Genomic DNA, 20487 nt, shown 5'->3' with positions numbered 1-20487 from the left:
CTTAGGATTGGAAAGATAAAGAGACGATACAAACAATTATGTGACCAATATCAACTTAAAAAAGTGTATTGGTCATTGGATACTCCTACACGTTGGGGCTCAACCAACGATTTATTAAGAAAGGCGATTGCTTATCGTCCAGTTATAACACAACTATATAGTGAGTGTACAGATAGTTACATAGCTGATGACACTTGGGAATTAGCTATAGGTGTACATAACATATTAGAAGCGTATGACCACGCGACTAAGATTTTTTCATATGTTTATGAACCGAACGTTCACTTAGTAATAAGTGAGTGTGTTACTATTTTTTATCATCTCCTTAAATATACGCATGATGATACTAACCCATATTTGAAGCCGATTCTTGCAGATATGATGGAAAAATGGAAGGCATATTTTACCGAATTTCCTTATATTTATGGAATCGCAACCATTTTGGACCCATGTTTTAAAACTGAGGTCCTTACTAAAGTAATAGGATTTTACTACCAATCGTTAGATCGCCCGCCTACTGATGTACATAATTATGTAGGAACATTAAAAATATTTAGCAGAACTCTATGATTATTACACTAGTGTGTATAACCCAAAACGCGATACGTCTAGGCGTGCTAGCGTTTCGGCACGTCCCTCTTACTATAACTCGGTAATAGCTAATATAATGAGTCAAGATGATAGTTTTGTAGGATCATCTTCTTCTTCGACCTCATATTTAGAACTAGATAGTTATCTTAAACACCACTTTGAAATAGACCAAGGTAGTTATAATATTTTAGAGTGGTGGAAAGAAAAATCTGTAAAATTTCCCATTTTATCGAGAATTGCAAAGGATATCCTTGCAATTCCCGCGTCAACAATTGCGTCGGAGTCTGCTTTTAGTGCAGGTAGAAGAGTTTTGGACGAAAAGAGATCTCGTCTTGCTCCACAGAGTATTCAAATATGTATTTGCAAGAAAGATTGGGATCAAGCAGAGATTCGAACACAAGGACTAAGGAATGATGATGATCAAGACGACGATGATGATCCATGGATGATGATGGATACATCTGCATCATCGTCAGGAGGAGAGTCAGCGGAAGCATCTAACCAACCACATGATGATGACGAAGACGAATAGGATCAATCCGACAACGATAAATCAACATTCAACAACTATAAATAAAAGGTATGACAAAAAACTACGTGGGCTTTGATTCCTTCGGGATACGTAGGCAGCTTAGTATTCCTTTGGGTACTACTAGGTTCAAGTCCATTTTCTCCCTTTTTTTTATTAATCATCTTTATCGGACATTATCATTGATTCGTTTGTTATTAATTTATTTTTTTCATTCTTTTTAGTAAATATTTCAATAACGATGACAACTTGACATGCAATGAATTTCGCTAATAATCAAGTAATCATCAAAGGTACGTCCGTAATATTATAGTATTTTTTTATTATATAAATATTTAAAGAAAAAATAAAAATGGAACCAATGGTCCGACCCGCCCGTCCCGTGAGTTGGAATCGCCGGAACCGCCTCATGAACCGCCAAGGAACCGTTTGGAACCGCCCGGAACCGGAACCGTTCGCGACAGGTTCCAAATGGAACCGGAACCGGGTGGAACCGGAACCGAATGGAACCGGAACGGAACCGGACCAACCCGGACCGTGGCCATGCCTAGAGATATCTAAAGGAATTAAAAACTTATTAATTTGTAGGTATTAGTTATGAAAGAGAAAGGAAAAAGTTGACACCTAGCAGAGCAAATAAGGACAATTTTGACCATGTTGCTCCCCTATTCAGCATAGGTGTCCCATTTGACTTTTTACGAATTTTAAGAAAAGTCAAAATGGAACCCTAAGGGTAGGAGAAAGAGTAGTATTATGGGTTTTTAATTGTAAGGATTAAGGAATTAATGATTCCTACCAATTTCAAGCACTTTCTAGCCCAATTTAAAAGCTAATTTTTTTGGCACCAAAAGTTTGAAAATTTTTTTTAGTACAACGTCAAAATTACATCGATCATCTAATTAAGTCCGGAATTACATAATTAAGTCCTACGTTTACAATAATTTTTGGAAATTACATAAATTTCTCAAGAGTACTAAGAAAATTACATACATCAGTTACGGTATCTCAGATGGCCTTCTCAATTCTTCAACAGCTTCGATGTAGTTGTAGTCGTTACTGATCATGTGAGTGCGAATTTTTTTGCGATCATTGACTTCAGATTTTCCAAATTACCAAAAATGACGCATTAATAATTTCTTAAATAGTTACCAAATTATAAACAACCAAATTTTCAAAATGAAAAAAATCATTACATTACCCAAATTTATTTGAAACCCCAAATTAAAATCACCGGGTGAAGTAGAACCACATCGAGAGTGTCAATCAAAAAGGTTCATTCCAAAAATCATGTTTATGTGTGCTGTTACAAAGCCAATATTTACAACTAAAGGTGATGTTTTTTTTGATGGTAAGATAGGCATTTGGCCATTTATTACACAGGAGCTAGCAAAAAAAAATTCAAAGAATAGGAAAAGTGGGGAGTTGGAAACAAAACCAATAAATCAATCACAAAAGAGCACATTAGAGCAATGCTTATCACTAATGTGCTGCCAACCATAAGAGCAAAATGGCCTGCAGGATTGTCAAAGCATATTTACATTCAACAAGACAATGCCAAACCACATATAGCACACAATGACAGAGAAGTTTTAGAAGAGGCAATGAAAGATGGATTTAATATACAATTAGTGCAACAACCTCCAAATTCCCCTGACATGAACGTGTTAGATCTAGGTTTTTTTAGATCAATTCAAGCTTTTCAATTTCAAAAAGCTGCTTACAATGTAACAGAATTACTTAGGGCTGTGAATAATGCATTTCAGAATCTAAGTCCACAATGTTTAAGGTTTGTATTCATCACTTTACAAGCTTGTATGATAGAGGTCATGAAAAGACAAGGGGGGTTTGACTATCACATTCCTCACATGAACAAAACAAAGGCAGCAACGGACGGGACTTTACCAGATTACCTGAGTATTGACAAACAACTGGTTGTTGATTCACATCAACATTTATTCACAAAGCTTAGTACAGAAAAAATGAATCAGCTTGTGGAACTGATTGGCTATGCAGGGGGGATTGATCAAGGGGATTTGAATGTAGAATTATCAAAAAACAGCAACAACTAATCTCAACGAATTTCAGCATGAGAAACAGAATTTAGCATATGAACAATAGAACAGCAACCAACAAAATTTTTTGGGACACATAGTAAAGCAACAACAGCACAGAACATCAGCCAACATAACCTTAACCAACACAGCAACATGTTTCAAATGTAAATTCCTTTTGACTTTGGACATATTTTTGGGATCTTTAACATGGGATGTTTTAGATGCAAACAAAAAAAATTTTATGTTGTTTTCAATGAAACATTTGTATTCAAATATACATTAATGAAAAAATTGGTTGTTTTAGTACTCTCAGGTAACTTTTTTTTTTTTTTTGAAATCATTGAGTGGAAAATCGAACATCTTTGTGCATTAAACGTTGGAAAACAATCCAAACCCCCTTTGTTCGATTTTATGGTGGCTAAAAAATGCTCTCACTTACAGATCACAGAGCAATGAAATAAAATGCGTACAAAAACGTTTAAATTAAAAATCATCATCAGTCAAAATGAACATGCACCAACAGGAACGGAAACTCACTTGAGAAAGGACCTAGCTTATCAAGCCAATCTTCTTCTTTACAATCAGTATTCGAAAAAACAGCATCAATGGAAGAATATTCACGATCAGGATACATATCAGGCTCAGGTGTGTAAATGGGTTCACCTTCAGAGTCAAGTTCTCTTCCCCACTTAGGATCAGTCTCAATAGAAGCTGAGTCATCATAGTAATCAAAAGACTCTTCCTCAAACGATTTCAGTCCAGATCTAGAATTTCCATCATCGAACCCCTTAAACTCTATCTTAGAAGGCGATTTGTAAGGAGATTTGGGGATTCTCAAAAGTAAGGAAGTACGCGAGTTAGGGTTTTTCATGGGTGAGTTGATTGTCGAGTTAGGGTTCTTCAGGGGGGATTTAAAAGGCGAACTAGAGTTTGCCATGAGAACAACACGAAAGAAATTAAGGAATAAGGTGAAGCTTCAACCCAGATCTAGGGTTATCATAGAACAACACAAAAGAAATTAAGGAAGACGGTGAAGCTTCAACCCAGATTTAGGGTTTTCAGAGAACAACACGAAAGAAATTAAGGAAGACGGTGAAACTTCAACCCAGAATTAGGGTTATCAGAGAACAACACCAAAGAAATTAAGGAAGAAGGTGAAGTCAACCCAGAATTAGGGTTATCAGAGAACAACACGAAAGAACTTAAGGAAGAAGGTGAAGCTTCAAACCAGAATTAGGGTTCTTAAATGAGTACAATACGAAAACGGCAAGAGGAATGGGGATGGGTAGGGTTTTAGGTTTAAAAAGGGAGGGAGTGTTTAAATGGGTGGGTATGTTAATTAGGATTTAAGTATTTTGATTAATTAAAAGGGAGAAAAAATTAGTATGGGTAATGAAGGGTATAATTGAAAATAGGATAAATTACTAAGGGCATAATAGTCAAAAATGCATACCAAAAATAGAAATGGGACAATTAAGGTGACTTGACCATAAAAGGAAATGGGACACCTAAGCTGAATAGGAGGAAGTATTTCAAAGTGAGACATGTGGTCCCAAAACCAACATTAAAGAATCAAACAACCCATCATAACCACAACTTTTCTTGAACTTGTTAAAAACATATTGATTGATTCTCAAGACTCTATTTTCCATAGTAAGAGCTTATTGAATGAATCTAATGATGAGCTAGATTTTCATTTCAATTGGTCTAATACTTGGGTCGGTAAAACTGATCTTAGTGAATTATATGAGGATGGTGCTGAAGATGGTGAAGAACTCAGTAATGATGATGCAGGTTCAGATTATATTCTTTCAAAAGTTGATGTGGATGAAACTGATTTGTCAGAGGAGCTTCTGTTAAGTGAAGATCTTTCAAATGAAGAGATTGAACGCGATGTTAAATTCTCAACTAGAATAGGTGAGTGTCCTACAATGATGTGTTCTCTGATTATGAATGTAGTGATGAAGAAGTAGGTAATCCTGTTTTGGATAAAGTTAAAACTGATTTTAAGAAATTTAAATGGTGTTTTGGTATAGTTTTTGCTAATCCACTTGAGTTTAAAGAAGCGGTTACTAGATATGCTATTGCACAAGGTAAAAATGTTGTTATTTTTGATGCCTTCAACATCTACATTGTTCCAAGTCTCTCACTACATTGATGTTTTAAGGTCGACATCGAAAAGAAAACTTGCACTTGTAAGTAATGTGATTCAAGGGGAATCCCTTGTTGTCATGCAGTTGCGTGCATTAGTTACTTGTATATGGATGTCGAGTCCTTTGTTGATAACGGATACACAAACTTGCGAGCTTATGGAGGAAGCATCAATCCAGTTTCCGAAGAGGCATTGGCCTAAAGTTGTCTAAGAGATTGATACTCTACTAATTAAAATTGGCCCTGGCAGATCAAGAAAGAACTGAATAAAATGTCCCCATGCAAATCCTAACAAACCTAGAAGATTGACAAGACATGGGTTGTTAATCATCATCAACCCTATATTCCGCTCGAAAATAGGGTCTAGGTGAGGAAAGACGATGGATGATCGATACCCGTGCTCCCTTGGTCTGGGTTGTTAATGACTTGTACTATTTGTAAAAAACACCTAGACAGAACAAACGTAAATGTTCCGATAAGGGTAAGTTTATTGAAAAAAATCCTTCGAAAAGGAAAAGGAGAAGACCAAGAAAGAATGTTGAGTAAGGTCATAGATTGACTACTACATCCCATCATGAGATGATTGCACAACCAAGTACATTAGGCATGGGTAATAGAACAATTATGACCGAAAAGGGTATTAGAGGAGGTACGGCAAGTGCTGAGGTATGTTTGAAACTTAAGTAGTCTTTTTATAACAATATAACAACTAAGACTGAGTGCATTGACATTAGTTGTATTGGTTTGTTTACAGGGTTTAAAGAAAGGAGAAAGGGCTTGTAAGCTTAGCTAAAGTTATGTTGATGTAAACTTAACTTGAGAATCAACTAATATTCCCTAAGAAGATTGTACTACTTTGGAACACATATGTATAGGATTGAAAATTGTAGGGAGGTATTGCTTTTGTAATACTTTTGAAGACATATGTAACTTCTCATTTAAGAGAAGCTTTGAACAAAAATGTCAAGCTTTTGCTATTGAACATATCATGTAATGCAATTGAACCCATATGTACTACTTTTAAACTAATATTGTAACACATTTGAAGATTAAGTTAAAAAAGTGTTGATTGAAATAAGATTGGAAGAACAAATACACAATCTACATTACATTCTTTCCCCATAAACACAACATTATGTCATTCTTCCTCACTAACTTAACATAATAACAACACGGCAAATAATAGCTAAGAAGCTAAAAGCACAAAACATAAAGCTTTTTGTGCATTCACATGTTTGATCATATCAACCTTCAACAAAGTTTCAATCTCCTCCAAAGTCTTTTTTTTGGCCTTTAATTGTTGAATTTTATCAATTAACATTGTATTTCATTCTTCAAAGCAAGTTATTCTTCCATGTAAAACTAAGTTCAATACATAATTCTCCCACTTAAAAAATTTACAATTGGATTCCTACAATCAACAAACAAATATTTAACCCTAATTTGATTAAATTATTACACTAATAAAGATAATTATATTAAAAGACAGAATGTTATTCTTAAAGGAAAATAGGCACATCCATAGAACCTCAACCCAAGTGTTGAACCTTTTTTAGCCGTCTGCAAAATTTAGCATAAGCACCATGTTCACGTCATGGAGTATCTCTAACAATGGAAGTTCTGGAAGTTGAAAATCATTTTGAATTATTATGGTTTTTCATATTGGATTTGAGTGAGATGAGTTTTTAATGGAGAAAAAGAAGATAAATGAGAGAACAAATGGTTTTTGAAGTTGAAGAACAATGAAAACTGATTTTAATGGAGGAAAATCACGCGAAGAAGATGATATAAATGAAGAGCAAGGTAACAGTCATAAATGACCTACAGGAACCGATTTTCAAACCTACTTGGATGCCATGGGAAACATGTGTCAATAGATATGATTATTTGTGGTTAATAAATACTTGAGATTATTGTAGGAAAATCAGAAAAATATTGATGTGGGATTATTTCTTTTTTATTTTAAAATTATTTCTTTCTTTTACAACAATGTTGTAAGACTTGAGGTTTGTTCCCTTATTGATGTGGGATTATTTGTTTTTTGCCTATAAAAAAAAATTGTTTGCTATTTTGCTATTATTGTTGTTATCATTCCATAGGTAAAGCTTATACTATATTTGTTTTCATTTGCTTTTCGCATTTACTTTTTTGCATATTTCAATGCAAAATTAAAAGTCATAATTATAATTGTGAGTTTTCATGAATTCTAAAAAGTTGATATTTCAAAAGTATATATTGAGGCGAATCTATCAAGACGAATCTATCAAGATCCCACATGAATATGTTTTTCATATAGATTGATGAGAAATTATAATCAACGTTTGACACTAAAATTCATAATTTCTATTTGAGAAGAACATATAAAAACGGAGGGAGTATATAGTATTTCAATTCCATCATTTTTAACTACATATAAGATTGAGTGAATTATTATTAACTTTAAAAAATAAACCTGATTTTAATCCCTTATAGTAATAAAAATTAATTGTGTAATTGTATAGTAATAGATAGTCAAATAGTTTAATTTAGTCAGTTTAGAGTTTTATTATAATCAATTAACTTAAATTGTATATGTCTATTGTAGTTGTTTCGGTGATGAAACGAGGAAGTGCAAAAGACACTTACAATACTGTGAATGGAAGCGTTGTCTGGAACGGCTACTCGTGGAAGGAAGCGGCTTGGATTCCTACAACACAACACGTTAGCCTTGTCCGGGGGGTGATCTCCCGGAATACCCCTCCGACGCTCAAGTCAGAACGTAGATCAAAGATTATTGAATAATAGATTGTAAAGAATGCGGTAAATGATATCGAGATTAAGATTGTAAGTGTTTGGGTAGGTTAATGAAGCAGTGGGAGTAAGGATACTAGTAAGGTTATTTTTTCCAGATTCTCCTCCTTCCTTGATGGTAGCCCCTATTTATAATGGTGATGAAGGGAAGTTGTATCTGAGAAGAAGTGAACTATCATGGGAGTAGTGGGAGTAATGGGAGGTGGACTGGTCATGGGAAGAATGGACAGTTATTCATCTTGAAACAAGGAGAGCCATACATTGTGGGAAAGTGGGGAGTTAGGGTTTTTTAGAGGTAACTGGCCCATGGGCCATTCAAGGAAAATGGTAATTCCAAAAAAAGCTCATTGACCGAAAGTCAAGGTCAACTGAAAAGGTCAAAGGGTATTTTAGTAATATGATGCTAATTATTAAATAAACAAATTAATTGAATAAACAGTACCATGACATTTAGCCCCACGTATGAAGGATGATGTGAGGGGAGAGCCCCAACAACCGGAAACATCTTCCTTTATGCGGAAAAACACGTGCCCGTCGGAGTTGATTTAGTGATGGAACACGATCGTAGAGAACATTCGAAAGCCCCATGCGGATGAACACATATCCAATCTGGCGAATCTTCTAACGGCTCGTGAAAATTGAGCTTGTAAGCTCTGAATCGACTGTTCATATGTCAAGTTCTGAGTTGTGACGAAGAAGATACGACCTTTTCAAAATAATCGTGTAAAAAACGAACAAAGCCGCGGCTTGTAACGTGCCGCGGAGTAGCCCCAGGCGTATTATACCGCAGCAGCAAAATCGTAAATGCGAGGGCTTGATTCCACGACGTCCCATACAACGTGCTGCATACTTAGAATATTTTTCAAGTTTTGACCCACAAAGGGGGGTCCGACTTATCGACTTAGCGACCAACACAAAATCTTCCTGACATCCCGACATATTTCGTACGTAGAACCGCGGCCTATAACATGCCGTAGGATAATTGGAGTCCCGATCCTGGCTCCCGCTTCATTGATGCTACGGAAATTCCCTATACTTCTCTGTTGAGCTGAGATTACGGGAAACTAACAAGGGCATGATTATTTCTCGGAGAACATCCGCGCCTTTGGCTTAACCATGACGCGAACTAAGAGTCCGCGTCTTCAATTCACACGTTCATCATGAAAATTCTCCCATACTTAGAATTTTTCAAAAATGGTAAAGGGTACCAGAGGATCCGACTTTTTGATCATACGGTAATATTTCACACTTGGAATATTTTGGAAATGATAAGGACCACCTGGGGGTCTGACTTATGGACCATACGGACAAACTCGACATTGCGGAAAAGTAAAAATGTTCCCAATACCTAGTCATGGCAAGCCCCTTGTTCTTCCATGATACGGAATGAGCACCGTATTCCGTGTCTTCAATCGCACGGACATACAAGAGATCTTCTATACTTAGAATTTTTCACCTGGACTAGGGCCATCTATGGGTCCGACTTGTCGACTTCACGGAAGAACATACACCTTGTTCTTCTATGACGCGAAATCAGTACGAAGGCCCGTGTCTTTGATCGTACGGAAGTATGGGAATTCACTTGTACTTAGAATTTTTACACCATTGACTGAATGTACCAGTGAGTCCGACTTATCGATCCTACGGACTTCCTTTGCACTTGTTTCATTCATGCTTTACTCAGGCGGCGGTTTAGAGCGAAGGTGACGCGGCATAACATCCGCCTTATCGATAAGTCGGACGGTTAAATGTGCAATTTTTCATACTTAAGAGTAATTTTCGTTTCTAGGGGTGCAGTTCAGGGTCCGACTTGTTGACTTCCTGGACACGTTTAAGCGCTAAAAGACTTAGAATAATTTTTCATATTCTCCCTCTCCCTGGGGGTCCGACTTATGGACCTGACGACTGTATGAGAGTTTGGTAACTGGTTACTTAGAGAATTTTATGAGGTTACACCTCTCATTAGGGGTTCGACTTTTCGACCTCCCATCTATAGTTAAGGACTGATACTTAGAAAGATTTTGCAACATGTCCCTTTTATTGAGGGTCCGACTAGTAGACCTCACGGATATTGCTAAAACACTTAGAAAAGATCTTTGATGACTTCCCCTAACTGGGAGACCGACTTATCGACTTCCCAGCTTTCGTTTTGGGATTCCATTTGTGTTTAATGAGGGTTCAAGTCCCAAGTAAGGCATTTATTGCTGCAATAAATAGGGTGGTTGGAACAGTTCCTCTCATCTAATCTTCATTAACTCCCTCAAATCTTCAAATCGCTAGAAAGAGAAAGTAGAGAGAGACGCTCTGACAATCTTCATCCCTCCTTCAAACTTCTGACAAATTCTCGAAGATCTTCAAGGTTTCTGACAGATCTTCATCAAGTTTCTGACAAATCTTCAAATTCTCTTCAAGGTATTCAAACTTTTCCTCAGATTTTCAAATTTCTTCAAGTTATTCTTCAAACTGTTCTTCATGTTCTTGAATGTTTAAAGGTTTTGAATTAGTTTTATGAAATTGTCCATTATTCTTTACAAGTTTCGCCTACTATTTTACGAATATTATTAATATGGATGTCGCGGCTACTCATGATACATTAGCTAACTTGGACATTAACATTGCTAACCCGACGGAAATTCCCTTGGTAGTATGTAGACGCTTTAATAAAGAGGGGTTGCTAATGAATGATTCGGACGATAATAGTTCGGTGAGAATAACCCCTCATTGTGAATCAATAAAGGCCGGGGATGAGTCGTCTGTCTCCCCTGTGTATACGCCGGAGAAAATGAAAATTGCTCCTTGGGAAGTGAGCATTGCTTTCCCGAACTTGCCGCGAATAAATCCTGACCTGGATGGGTTATTGTATGTAGATATGGAAAACGTTGAAGTATCAACCGAGTCATCAGGAAGGGAAAGCGCGGCGCCGGTCCCTCCTCCATTTTACATTCCAAACGGCGGGCCCCTTAATTACTTCATAGATTTACAAACCAAAAGGGATTTGGAAAGTCGACGGGAAGCCATTTCTCAGAAGTGGGGTTTAAAAGAAGACATCAACATTATTACACCGGGGAATTATGATACTGTTAGATTTCCCCCTCCATACTGTATAGCCGTATATTTTCCTTCATTCGAATTAGGACTTAGATTTTCTCTCCACCCTTTTTTCCGAGAGGTGCTGGATTTTTTGAACCTTTTTGTGCCCGAGTTATACCCCAACGCTTGGGGTTGTATGGTGGCATTTTTGATTCTTTGTAAAGTTTTGGCCGTGCCACCGACGCTCACAGCATTTAGGTATATATTTAGAGCCCGATTATGTAATTCCCAATTACATGGCTGTGGTTGGATAACCTTTACCCATCGTCGTGGATTGAAGATAGTCCACGACCTCCCCGACAACCAGAAGGGATATAGGACCAAGTTTGCCTATTTGTACAACTCAAGGGGATGGAACATCAAGACATCCTTCGACATCAAACCCAACCTTTCGGGTTTCAATAATGGGATCCCGCAATGTTCCTTTGACGACGCGGTGATCATAGAATACGCGAAGATGGACGTTCAGTTGGGGAGGAAACCTATGAACGTCCAACTCAACTGGATACCAGGTCGTCCCGAGTTGGAGAATGAGAACCTCCTCTCGGCATTCGGCATTAGCTTGGCTATCGATCCGAGTAAGAGCCGTCGGATTCCTTTCTCCCTTTTTATAGTATTTTACTTATTTCTAACTCTTGATTTTTCAGGGGTATCCAAGGAAAATTTAAGAGCAAAGAATCCGGACCTGATGAAGAAATTCAGCGTCATGCGATTTGCTCAGGGAGCTAATCAAAGGGCCGCGGAAAAGCCTCTCCCTCTTCCGCCTAAGGTACGACTTCTCTTAACTTTCTAATTATTTAACTTGACTTTTTCTAAATTTCTCTTTTCATAGGATTCGGCCACTGTAGAGAAGGGCCTTGATGATGTGCACAGCCAGCAGGAGGCTCTCCGTCTCTTCGAGGAGAGGAAAAGAATTCATATTCCCGATGAGTCTGAGAGGGCGATCCCTCAGACGAGGGATGCGAAGAAAAAGAGTGGGAAGGAGAGGAAGAGGAAGAGAGACTCTTCTTCCCACGGGGAGAGCACGGCCAAGAGGGCCTCCGGAGACACCATTCATACGGCGGTACCTCTCCGGATGAGGCCATCTGTAGAAGAAGCGTCCTCTCCCCAGGCTGCTTCTGTGCCCATTTCTGACAAGGACAAGGAGAAAGTAGGGGAGTCTTCCGCGGCTCCGGATTCACAATTTGCGGAGGTGTATCGTCGTCGGGAAGTTCCACCCTTCCGACATGAGACGCCCTTCACGAAGTTGGGGCATAAGGGCCTGATCGTTCGTTTCAACAGGGCGACGTCCAACCTGGTCAGCAAGGTGGATGTCGACCTTCTAGAGTCCATGTCCCTCCGCGATAGAGTGCGTCGGGCGCAGGCTTCCGCGGCAGAGGTAACGTTCTTTCCTCCACGGTAAATGGTTTTTATTTCAATCTGTTGGATCTTATAAATTGCTTCTTCGCAGGCCTTTGTAAGGTTGGCTTTTGAGCTCAATGTTAGCCGCCAAAGTGCCGCGGATCAAGAGACCTTGGCCTCCCTTACCTCCCGCTGCGAAGAGCTGAACGGAGAACTGTTGAAGTTGCGGGAGGATTTGCCGGGCTTAAAGGAGAAATTGGCCAAGTGTTCTGAGCTGAAAGAACGCTTGGTCCAGACTGAGCAATGGCGGGAAAAGGCGAGAAAGCAGCTGGAGGAGACCGTCGGGAACTTGGATGCTGCTTCCAGCAAGTCGGCGACCCTCGGCCATGAGATCGGCCGCCTGATGGATATTCATGCCATGCTGGTTCATCAAAATCAGCGTCTAATGCAGCAGGTGGCGGCTGATTCCGCCAATTTCAAGATGGTACTATCCGCGGCTAAAGTGTATAAACTTTGCTTGGGAAGGAAAGCCCGGATAGCTCGAGACTGGCTGACTTCGGATGAGCCGGAGGCGTGAAGTTTTCTGGGAGATCTGACGGCGGAGATGATGGGCGCCGGTTCCATGATTAGTGACGAGAAGTATCGCCTGGCTGCCACGGAGTTGGGCATGGATTTCGAAACCCTTCAAAAAACTGTCAATCAAAAGGGGGACGAAGCGTTGTCCAACCTAGCTCCAATCTTGGAGAGGGAGTCGGCGGTGCTGGTCGATCCTACTTGGGATGCGGAGGAGAAGAGGTTCTGGTCGGAGAAGATAGATGATGATGCTGAAAAGGAGGCCTTGTGCCTCGACTTAGACCATTTGACCCTTTCTTCTCCTTCGGCGTCTGATGTCCCGGAAAACATGGCGCTCTCCAGCCTGGAGAGTTTATGCCTTGATTTGTCGAACTTGATCATTGAGAAAGGTAGAAACCTCCAGGGTTTATCCAAGGAGCTGTCCGAGATTAAGGTGGAGCCGTTTAATATTGAAGATTATGTAAGCTTCACCTCTAGTCTTGAAGAGGGGATGGCCGGGTCTCCTCCGCCGCCGGGTCAAGGTCTCGAAGGGGATGTGGATGCCTTCCTTGACGACGTATAACCTTCATTTTTGTAATCCTGAACTTGTAATTATTTAGAATATTTTCCAAACAATGTAATTTGAATATTGTAGTTATTTCGTGTTTCCCAGAACAATGTATATACTTGTTATTTTGAGTATTTGAAGTCATTTGAGTTTTTAAATTTCTAAGTCGTGACTTGTCCTGACGGAAGGTCGCGGAATGTTTTTCGTCTGGAGAACACTTAGAATGATTTCAATCCTTGGACCCCATTCTAGGGGTCCGACTTGTTGATGTCACGAAAAGGCGACACCAAGGAGAATTACACTTAGAATAATTTCAGCCCTTGGACCCCATTCTAGGGGTCCGACTTTTTAATGTCACGAACAGGCGACACCAAAGAGAATTATACTTAGAATAATTTCAGCCCTTGGACCCCATTCTAAGGGTCCGACTTTTTAATGTCACGAACAGGCGACACCAAAGAGAATTATACTTAGAATAATTTCAACCCTTGGACCCCATTCTAGGGGTCCGACTTTTTGATGTCACGTGCAGGCGACATCGAGGAAAATTATACTTGAATGATTTTTGGTCTTGGGACCCCATTCAGAGGGTCCGACTTATGGATGTTTCTGATGCTGACCTGACCAGTAGGACATTTATTTTAACTTGGATTAATTTTGATTTCTGAACCCTAGTTTAGGGGTCCGACTTTTCGATGTTACAGATGGGCGAGATTCTCTGAATAATTTTGATATTTCGACCCTTTTCTTTGGGTCTGATCTGTGGGTGTCACCGGTTTGTGGTGACTTGGAATAAATTTGATTATGGGACCCTTCTCAAGGGGTCCGACTTATGGATATTACCGATTTTAATAAGATTTGCAATAGAATTTTGCCGAGTACTTGTGAACGTAAGAGCCGGATAATCTGAAAATGAAACTTCTGATTTGTCAAACTTCTGATTTGTTATAAATGATGAATTTGATAATCACTAAAGCTACAATTGACAATGCGAGTATGCCGCGGGATGATGGCTGATAAAGCAGAATACAAATGACAACGCGACTACGTCGCGGGATGAAACTATGTCGCGGAGTGAATCTGATAAGACTGATAGTTACTGATTGCCCCTTGCAAATCTTGTTAAATGAAGAATTTCTTCAAGTGGTCTCCATTCAATGGGCGAGGTAGTTTTTTTCCTTTCATGTCTTCTAGTTCGAAAGTTCCTGGTTTGATTTCGCAGGTGACTTTGAAAGGGCCGTCCCAGTTGGCTCCTAACTTCCCTTTTCCCACTATCTTTCCCCTAGCCTCGACTTTGCGGAGTACAAAGTCCCCAAATTGAATACGTCTTGTTTTGACATGACGGTTGAAGCTACGAATTATTCTCTGCTTCTGTGCTATCGATCTCAACAGTGCGTTTCCTCTTGTTTCGGGTAGGAGATCTAGGTTTGTTCTTTTTCCTTCCTCATTCTCGGCGTGTGAGTAGTAGGTGACCCGTGTAGAGGGTACGCCTATTTCCACTGGAAGTACGGCTTCGGATCCGCACACTAAAGAGAATGGCGTATGCCCCGTGGCCTCTTTGATGGTTGTTCGACTTGCCCATAAGATGCCTGGTAGTTCTTCATCCCAATTTCCTTTGACCCCCTCTATCTTCTTTTTGATACCGTTGAGAATTTCCTTGTTTGCGGACTCAACTTGCCCGTTAGTTTGAGGTCGAGATACAGAACTGAACCTGATTTGGATGTTGAACCTGTTGCAATACTCGATGGTGTTCTTGCTAACAAATTGCCTTCCATTGTCTGTTATGATCACACGAGGGATGCCGTATCTTGTGATAATATTCCGCCATATAAACTGACAGACTTGCTTGTCTGTGATGGAGCTAAGAGCCTCTACTTCCACATACTTGGTGAAGTAATCGATAGCCACAATGATGAACTTTCTTTGGCCCTTGGCAGGTGGGAAGGGGCCGAGGAGATCCATGCCCCATTTGTCAAAAGGCAGGACGGCTTGCATGGCGGTCAAGTAATTTGATGGCTTCCTTCCAATCTTTGAGTGGTATTGACATTCAGGACATCTTTTGATTAAGGTTTCCGCGTCATTCCTGAGTGAGGGCCAATAATATCCGCTTCTGAGAACCTTTCCTACAACAGTTCGCACTCCTTGATGTATACCACATCCGCCTTCGTGTATTTCGCGAAGGATATAGTTTCCTTCTTCAGGAGAAACACATTTCAGAAGGGGATGTGTATATGACTTTTTATAGAGCGTTCCTTCGTGGAGTTCGAACCATCTGGCCTTTTTCTGGACCATTCTTGCCTGATTTTCATCTTGGGGAAGCGTCTGATTCTGCAAGAACTTGATGTAGGGATCCATCCACATCTCTGATCTATTAATGGTGTTGACCATGAGATTGATACTGGGGTTTGGAAGTACTTCCCAGATGATGTCGCGAGCCGCGGATGTTTCAGCTGAGCTAGCCAGCTTTGCCAAAGAATCGGCTTGTGCATTTTGGGATCTTGGGATATGGACCAAAGTGAATTTGTCGAATTTCTGAACAAATTCCTTTACTTGCTGTAAGTACATTTTCATGCTTTCATCTTTGGCCTCGAATTCTCCATTTACTTGTCCAACTATTAGTTGGGAGTCAGAAAATGCGGACAATATTTTACCCCCTGCTTCGTAGCAGATTTTCAGCCCCATCAAATAATGCTTCATATTCAGCCTCATTGTTGGACGCCGCGAACTCGAATCTTACCGCCCTTTCCATACGGACCCCGACGGACGATTCAATGAGGAGTCCAGCCCCACTTGCTAATTGTGTCGAGGACCCATCTACATACAACTTCCATTCTTGATTGGGTTCAGGATGATGGGGAAGAGTACTTTCGGCAATGAAGTCAGCCAGAGCCTGGGCTTTGACTGCTGTACGAGGCTCATACTCGATTCCGAAATCTGCTAGCTGGTTTGCCCAATCTGTAACGCGGCTTGACTTATTTTTCCCTTCCAGAATCTTTTTCAAAGGTTGATCAGTCCGGACGATGATCTGGTGGGATTGGAAGTATGGCTTCAATTTTCTGCTTGCCATCACTATTGCAAATATGACCTTTTCCACTTCGCAGTAGTTCCCCTCTGAGCCCCGGAATGCATGACTCACATAGTATATTGGAAGCTATTTCTTTTCTCTTTCCGCCACTAGTACTCCGGATAATGAGTATTCGGAGATAGAGACATATAGGACTAGCTTCTCCCCTTTGATGGGCGATACTAATTTCGGCAAGGTAGACAAGTGTTCCTTCAATTCCTGGAATGATTCTTCTGCTTCTCTCGTCCATACGAACTTGCTTTGCTTTAGGGTTTTGAAGAAGGGGGAGCATTTGTCCGCGGATTTGGATAGAAATCTCCCTAAGGCTGCTAGGCACCCAGTTAGTTTCTGCACTTCTTTTACGGATCTGGGGGACTTCATATCTTGGATTGCCTTAATTTTGTCGGTGTTTGCCTCTATCCCTCTTTCGTCAACAAGGAAACCAAGGCACTTTCCTCCAGTAACTCCAAATACGCATTTATCTGGATTGAGTCGCATTTGGTGTCTCCGAAGGGTTGTGAATGTTTCTCGGAGGTCTGCAGCATGTTCAGATGCTTGCTTGCTCTTTGCAATCATGTCGTCCACGTATACCTCCAGATTTCGGCCTATCTGAGACTGGAAGACTTTGTTTACCATTGTCTGATAAGTGGCCCCGGCGTTTTTTAGACCAAAGGGCATGACTTTGTAGCAGTACACGCCGGCATTCGTGATGAACGCTGTGTGCGGTTGGTCTTCAGGGGCCAACGGGATTTGATGATAACCTGCGTTAGCATCCATGAAGCTCAACAGGGCGTGTCCTGCTGTGGAGTCCACCAAACGATCTATCTTGGGGAGAGGATAATCGTCTTTTGGGCATGCCTTGTTTAGATCCGTGAAATCGACGCACATTCTCCACTTCCCGTTGGATTTTTTGACGAGAACAACGTTGGAGAGCCAATCGGAATATTTGCATTCTCTGATGAATCCGGCCTTCAATAACTTCTCCACCTCCTCTTTGGCGGCCTCTATTCGCTCTCTTCCCTGATGTCGCAGCTTTTGCTTCACGGGTTTATAGCCTGGCTTTATATCAATGTTTATGACACATGATATGGGTAGGGATACCAGGCATCTCTTCCGTGGAAAAAGCGAAGACATCGCGGAACTCGGCGATGGTGGCCAAGAGGTCAGTCTTGATTGCGTCTGGGAGGTTTTTTCCAACTTTGATTTGTTTCCCATCAAATATCTCCACCTCCTCATATCGTTCCACTGGGTGAGGCCTTTTGTGGGCGTTGGGATTGTCTGTATACACGCTCATGACGGCTGAAGAGTCTTCCCTCTTTCTTTTGGAGGGAGTGGAGGAGGTTTCTCGCTTGAGGGTACTCACTAGACATTGACGGGCTGTCACTTGATCCCCTTTGAGTATACCCACTTGCCCATCATCCCGCTCAAACTGAAGCAAGAGTTGATGAGGGAAGATTGCAGCTTTGATTTTATTGATGAGCGGAAGCCCCATGATGGCGTTGTAGGGGAATGTGAGATCCACAACCGTGAATCGTATGGGCATCGTTCTACTTTTGTCCTTCTCCCCTACTCGTACGGGGAATACGATGGTACCCAATGGAACGACCTGGTTTCCCCCAAACCCGATTAAAGGTTTATCAAGGGGTTGCAAGTGTTTTTCTTGAAACTGCATTTTCCTCAGGCAATCCATTGTTAGAAGATCAGCCGTACTTTCGGTATCTACAAGTACCCTTTTGACTTTCATTTGCCCAATTTTCAAGTGACCACCAGAGGGTCAGTATGTGGTTGTTGCAGCATTTGGGAGGTCGTGGCATCGAATTTCATGACCGGCCCACTGGATGTGGTCATTGGAGGTCCCTTCAGCAAAGTATGGACGCTATCTTTTGTGGCGCGGATGGTGGGATATTCCTCAGTGTATCCACCGAAAATCAGGTTGATAGTCCCTTGAGTGTTGGAACTTTCGCACCTAGCCTCATCCCTTCCGGGGGATCTGCGTCGTTGATGCCACGGCTTTGAGTGTATGCACGGTGGCGGTTTGCGTTGGATTTCTTTTGGGAGCCATGACTTTTCGTGCCTTTTCCGCACAGACGGCGCCAAACTGTTTCGGTGATGAAACGAGGAAGTGCAAAAGACACTTACAATACTGTGAATGGAAGCGTTGTCTGGAACGGCGACTCGTGGAAGGAAGCGGCTTGGATTCCTACAACACAACACGTTAGCGTTGTCCGGGGGTGATCTCCCGGAATACCCCTCCGACGCTCAAGTCAGAACGTAGATCAAAGATTATTGAATAATAGATTGTAAAGAATGCGGTAAATGATATCGAGATTAAGATTGTAAGTGTTTGGGTAGGTTAATGAAGCAGTGGGAGTAAGGATACTAGTAAGGTTATTTTTTCCAGATTCTCCTCCTTCCTTGATGGTAGCCCCTATTTATAATGGTGATGAAGGGAAGTTGTATCTGAGAAGAAGTGAACTATCATGGGAGTAGTGGGAGTAATGGGAGGTGGACTGGTCATGGGAAGAATGGACAGTTATTCATCTTGAAACAAGGAGAGCCATACATTGTGGGAAAGTGGGGAGTTAGGGTTTTTTAGAGGTAACTGGCCCATGGGCCATTCAAGGAAAATGGTAATTCCAAAAAAAGCTCATTGACCGAAAGTCAAGGTCAACTGAAAAGGTCAAAGGGTATTTTAGTAATATGATGCTAATTATTAAATAAATAAATTAATTGAATAAACAGTACCACGAAAGTAGTCAAATCATTTGTTTAGATTGGTATCTTTTAGTTAACTAGATCAATTTTAGAGCATGCAAATTACTTATAGTCATAACGACAAGTCTATATTAGATTTATAGATAATTAAGATTGCTTTCAGCATAATTTAAAGACCAATATAAATAATTTGGTTCATAATATCCGCTATAATTATTCAGTTAAAAAAACTAAGTATAAGGTTATTACAACAATCCAGTGATTGTTTATATTAGTTTTATTGAGTTTCAATTAATTGAAACTATGATCGACTCATATACTGTCATGTTGTATGCTATTTAAATAGAGTAAAATATATTTTAATTGTATTTTTTTTTATAATTACATAATCTCATATACTTAGATTTGAAAATATTGTTATGATGGGTATAAACGACATTAAATATCTATTTTAGTCTACGTGCCGAAAAATAGGCTACTAAGTATTTGTTTGACCGGATTTCCGAAAGAGTTATCCATAAGATTAATCAAGACGTCCATTTTTTCCAAAAACAAATTTGTTATGATGAGTAAAAACGACGTTCAAGGGCTAAAACACGAGGGTATCATTGGTAATTCGGAAAGTCAAAGGTGATTAGGGATTGTCAACGAAAGTCAAAGGTGATTAGTAATGGTCAACAGTCATTTAGGCTGGTCAAAGGTCATTTGGGTTGATTAACAATAATGTAGCTTGAATGGCGTAGACTTTGATACTTTGGTGGCTGTAATTTACAAAAATAAGCTTTAAAGCTGTAAATCGCAAAAGCTTTAAACTTAAAGGCTGTAATTAACAAATTATTCTTATTATAATGATTTTATTTGTGGTTAAATTAGAACAAGACGATAGACTATACCATGAGACGTCATGTGAGATGTGGCACTCGTGACTTCTACCAAGATGAGTCCAAAGGGGAAGGATCAAGAGTATGAAAAGTTGCATCCACATCTGTAAATTGTGGGCCTGAAATCATACGATAAAAGTGTTGTTGTGCATGAAGAGGTA

General features: G+C 40.2%; 1 protein-coding gene across 3 annotated transcripts; it reads left to right on the top strand.

The window, feature by feature from the left end:
• Nucleotides 1-1034: 1034 nt before the first annotated feature.
• Nucleotides 1035-13123, top strand: LOC130802389 (uncharacterized). Of its 3 annotated transcripts, none has more exons than XM_057666393.1 (5): nt 1035-1171; nt 1345-1413; nt 7910-11974; nt 12038-12583; nt 12656-13123. In XM_057666393.1, the coding sequence occupies exons 3-5, from the start codon at nt 10682-10684 to the stop codon at nt 13121-13123; spliced, it is 2307 nt and encodes a 768-aa protein (XP_057522376.1). In that variant the 5' UTR covers nt 1035-1171; nt 1345-1413; nt 7910-10681. The 3 variants fall into 3 exon arrangements, with proteins under 3 accessions (XP_057522376.1, XP_057522375.1, XP_057522377.1); XM_057666394.1 differs by lacking the exon at nt 1035-1171 and having other exon boundaries at nt 1324-1413; nt 7910-11783; nt 11853-11974; XM_057666392.1 differs by lacking the exon at nt 1345-1413.
• The last annotated feature ends 7364 nt before the right edge of the window (nt 13124-20487 follow it).

Source organism: Amaranthus tricolor, chromosome 16 (genome assembly GCF_026212465.1).
Source record: "Amaranthus tricolor cultivar Red isolate AtriRed21 chromosome 16, ASM2621246v1, whole genome shotgun sequence".
In the NCBI taxonomy this organism is placed as follows: Eukaryota; Viridiplantae; Streptophyta; class Magnoliopsida; order Caryophyllales; family Amaranthaceae; genus Amaranthus; species Amaranthus tricolor.
This window is presented reverse-complemented; position numbering and strand designations above follow the sequence as displayed.

What these genes read in the sequence shown, in the direction of transcription:
- LOC130802389 (XM_057666392.1), top strand. Translation starts at nt 10,682, where the DNA reads ATGGATGTCGCGGCTACTCATGATACATTAGCTAACTTGGACATTAAC. An exon ending in CTCTCCCTCTTCCGCCTAAG is followed by an intron (nt 11,975 to 12,037) that starts GTACGACTTCTC and finishes CTCTTTTCATAG; the next exon opens with GATTCGGCCACTGTAGAGAA. An exon ending in CGCAGGCTTCCGCGGCAGAG is followed by an intron (nt 12,584 to 12,655) that starts GTAACGTTCTTT and finishes GCTTCTTCGCAG; the next exon opens with GCCTTTGTAAGGTTGGCTTT.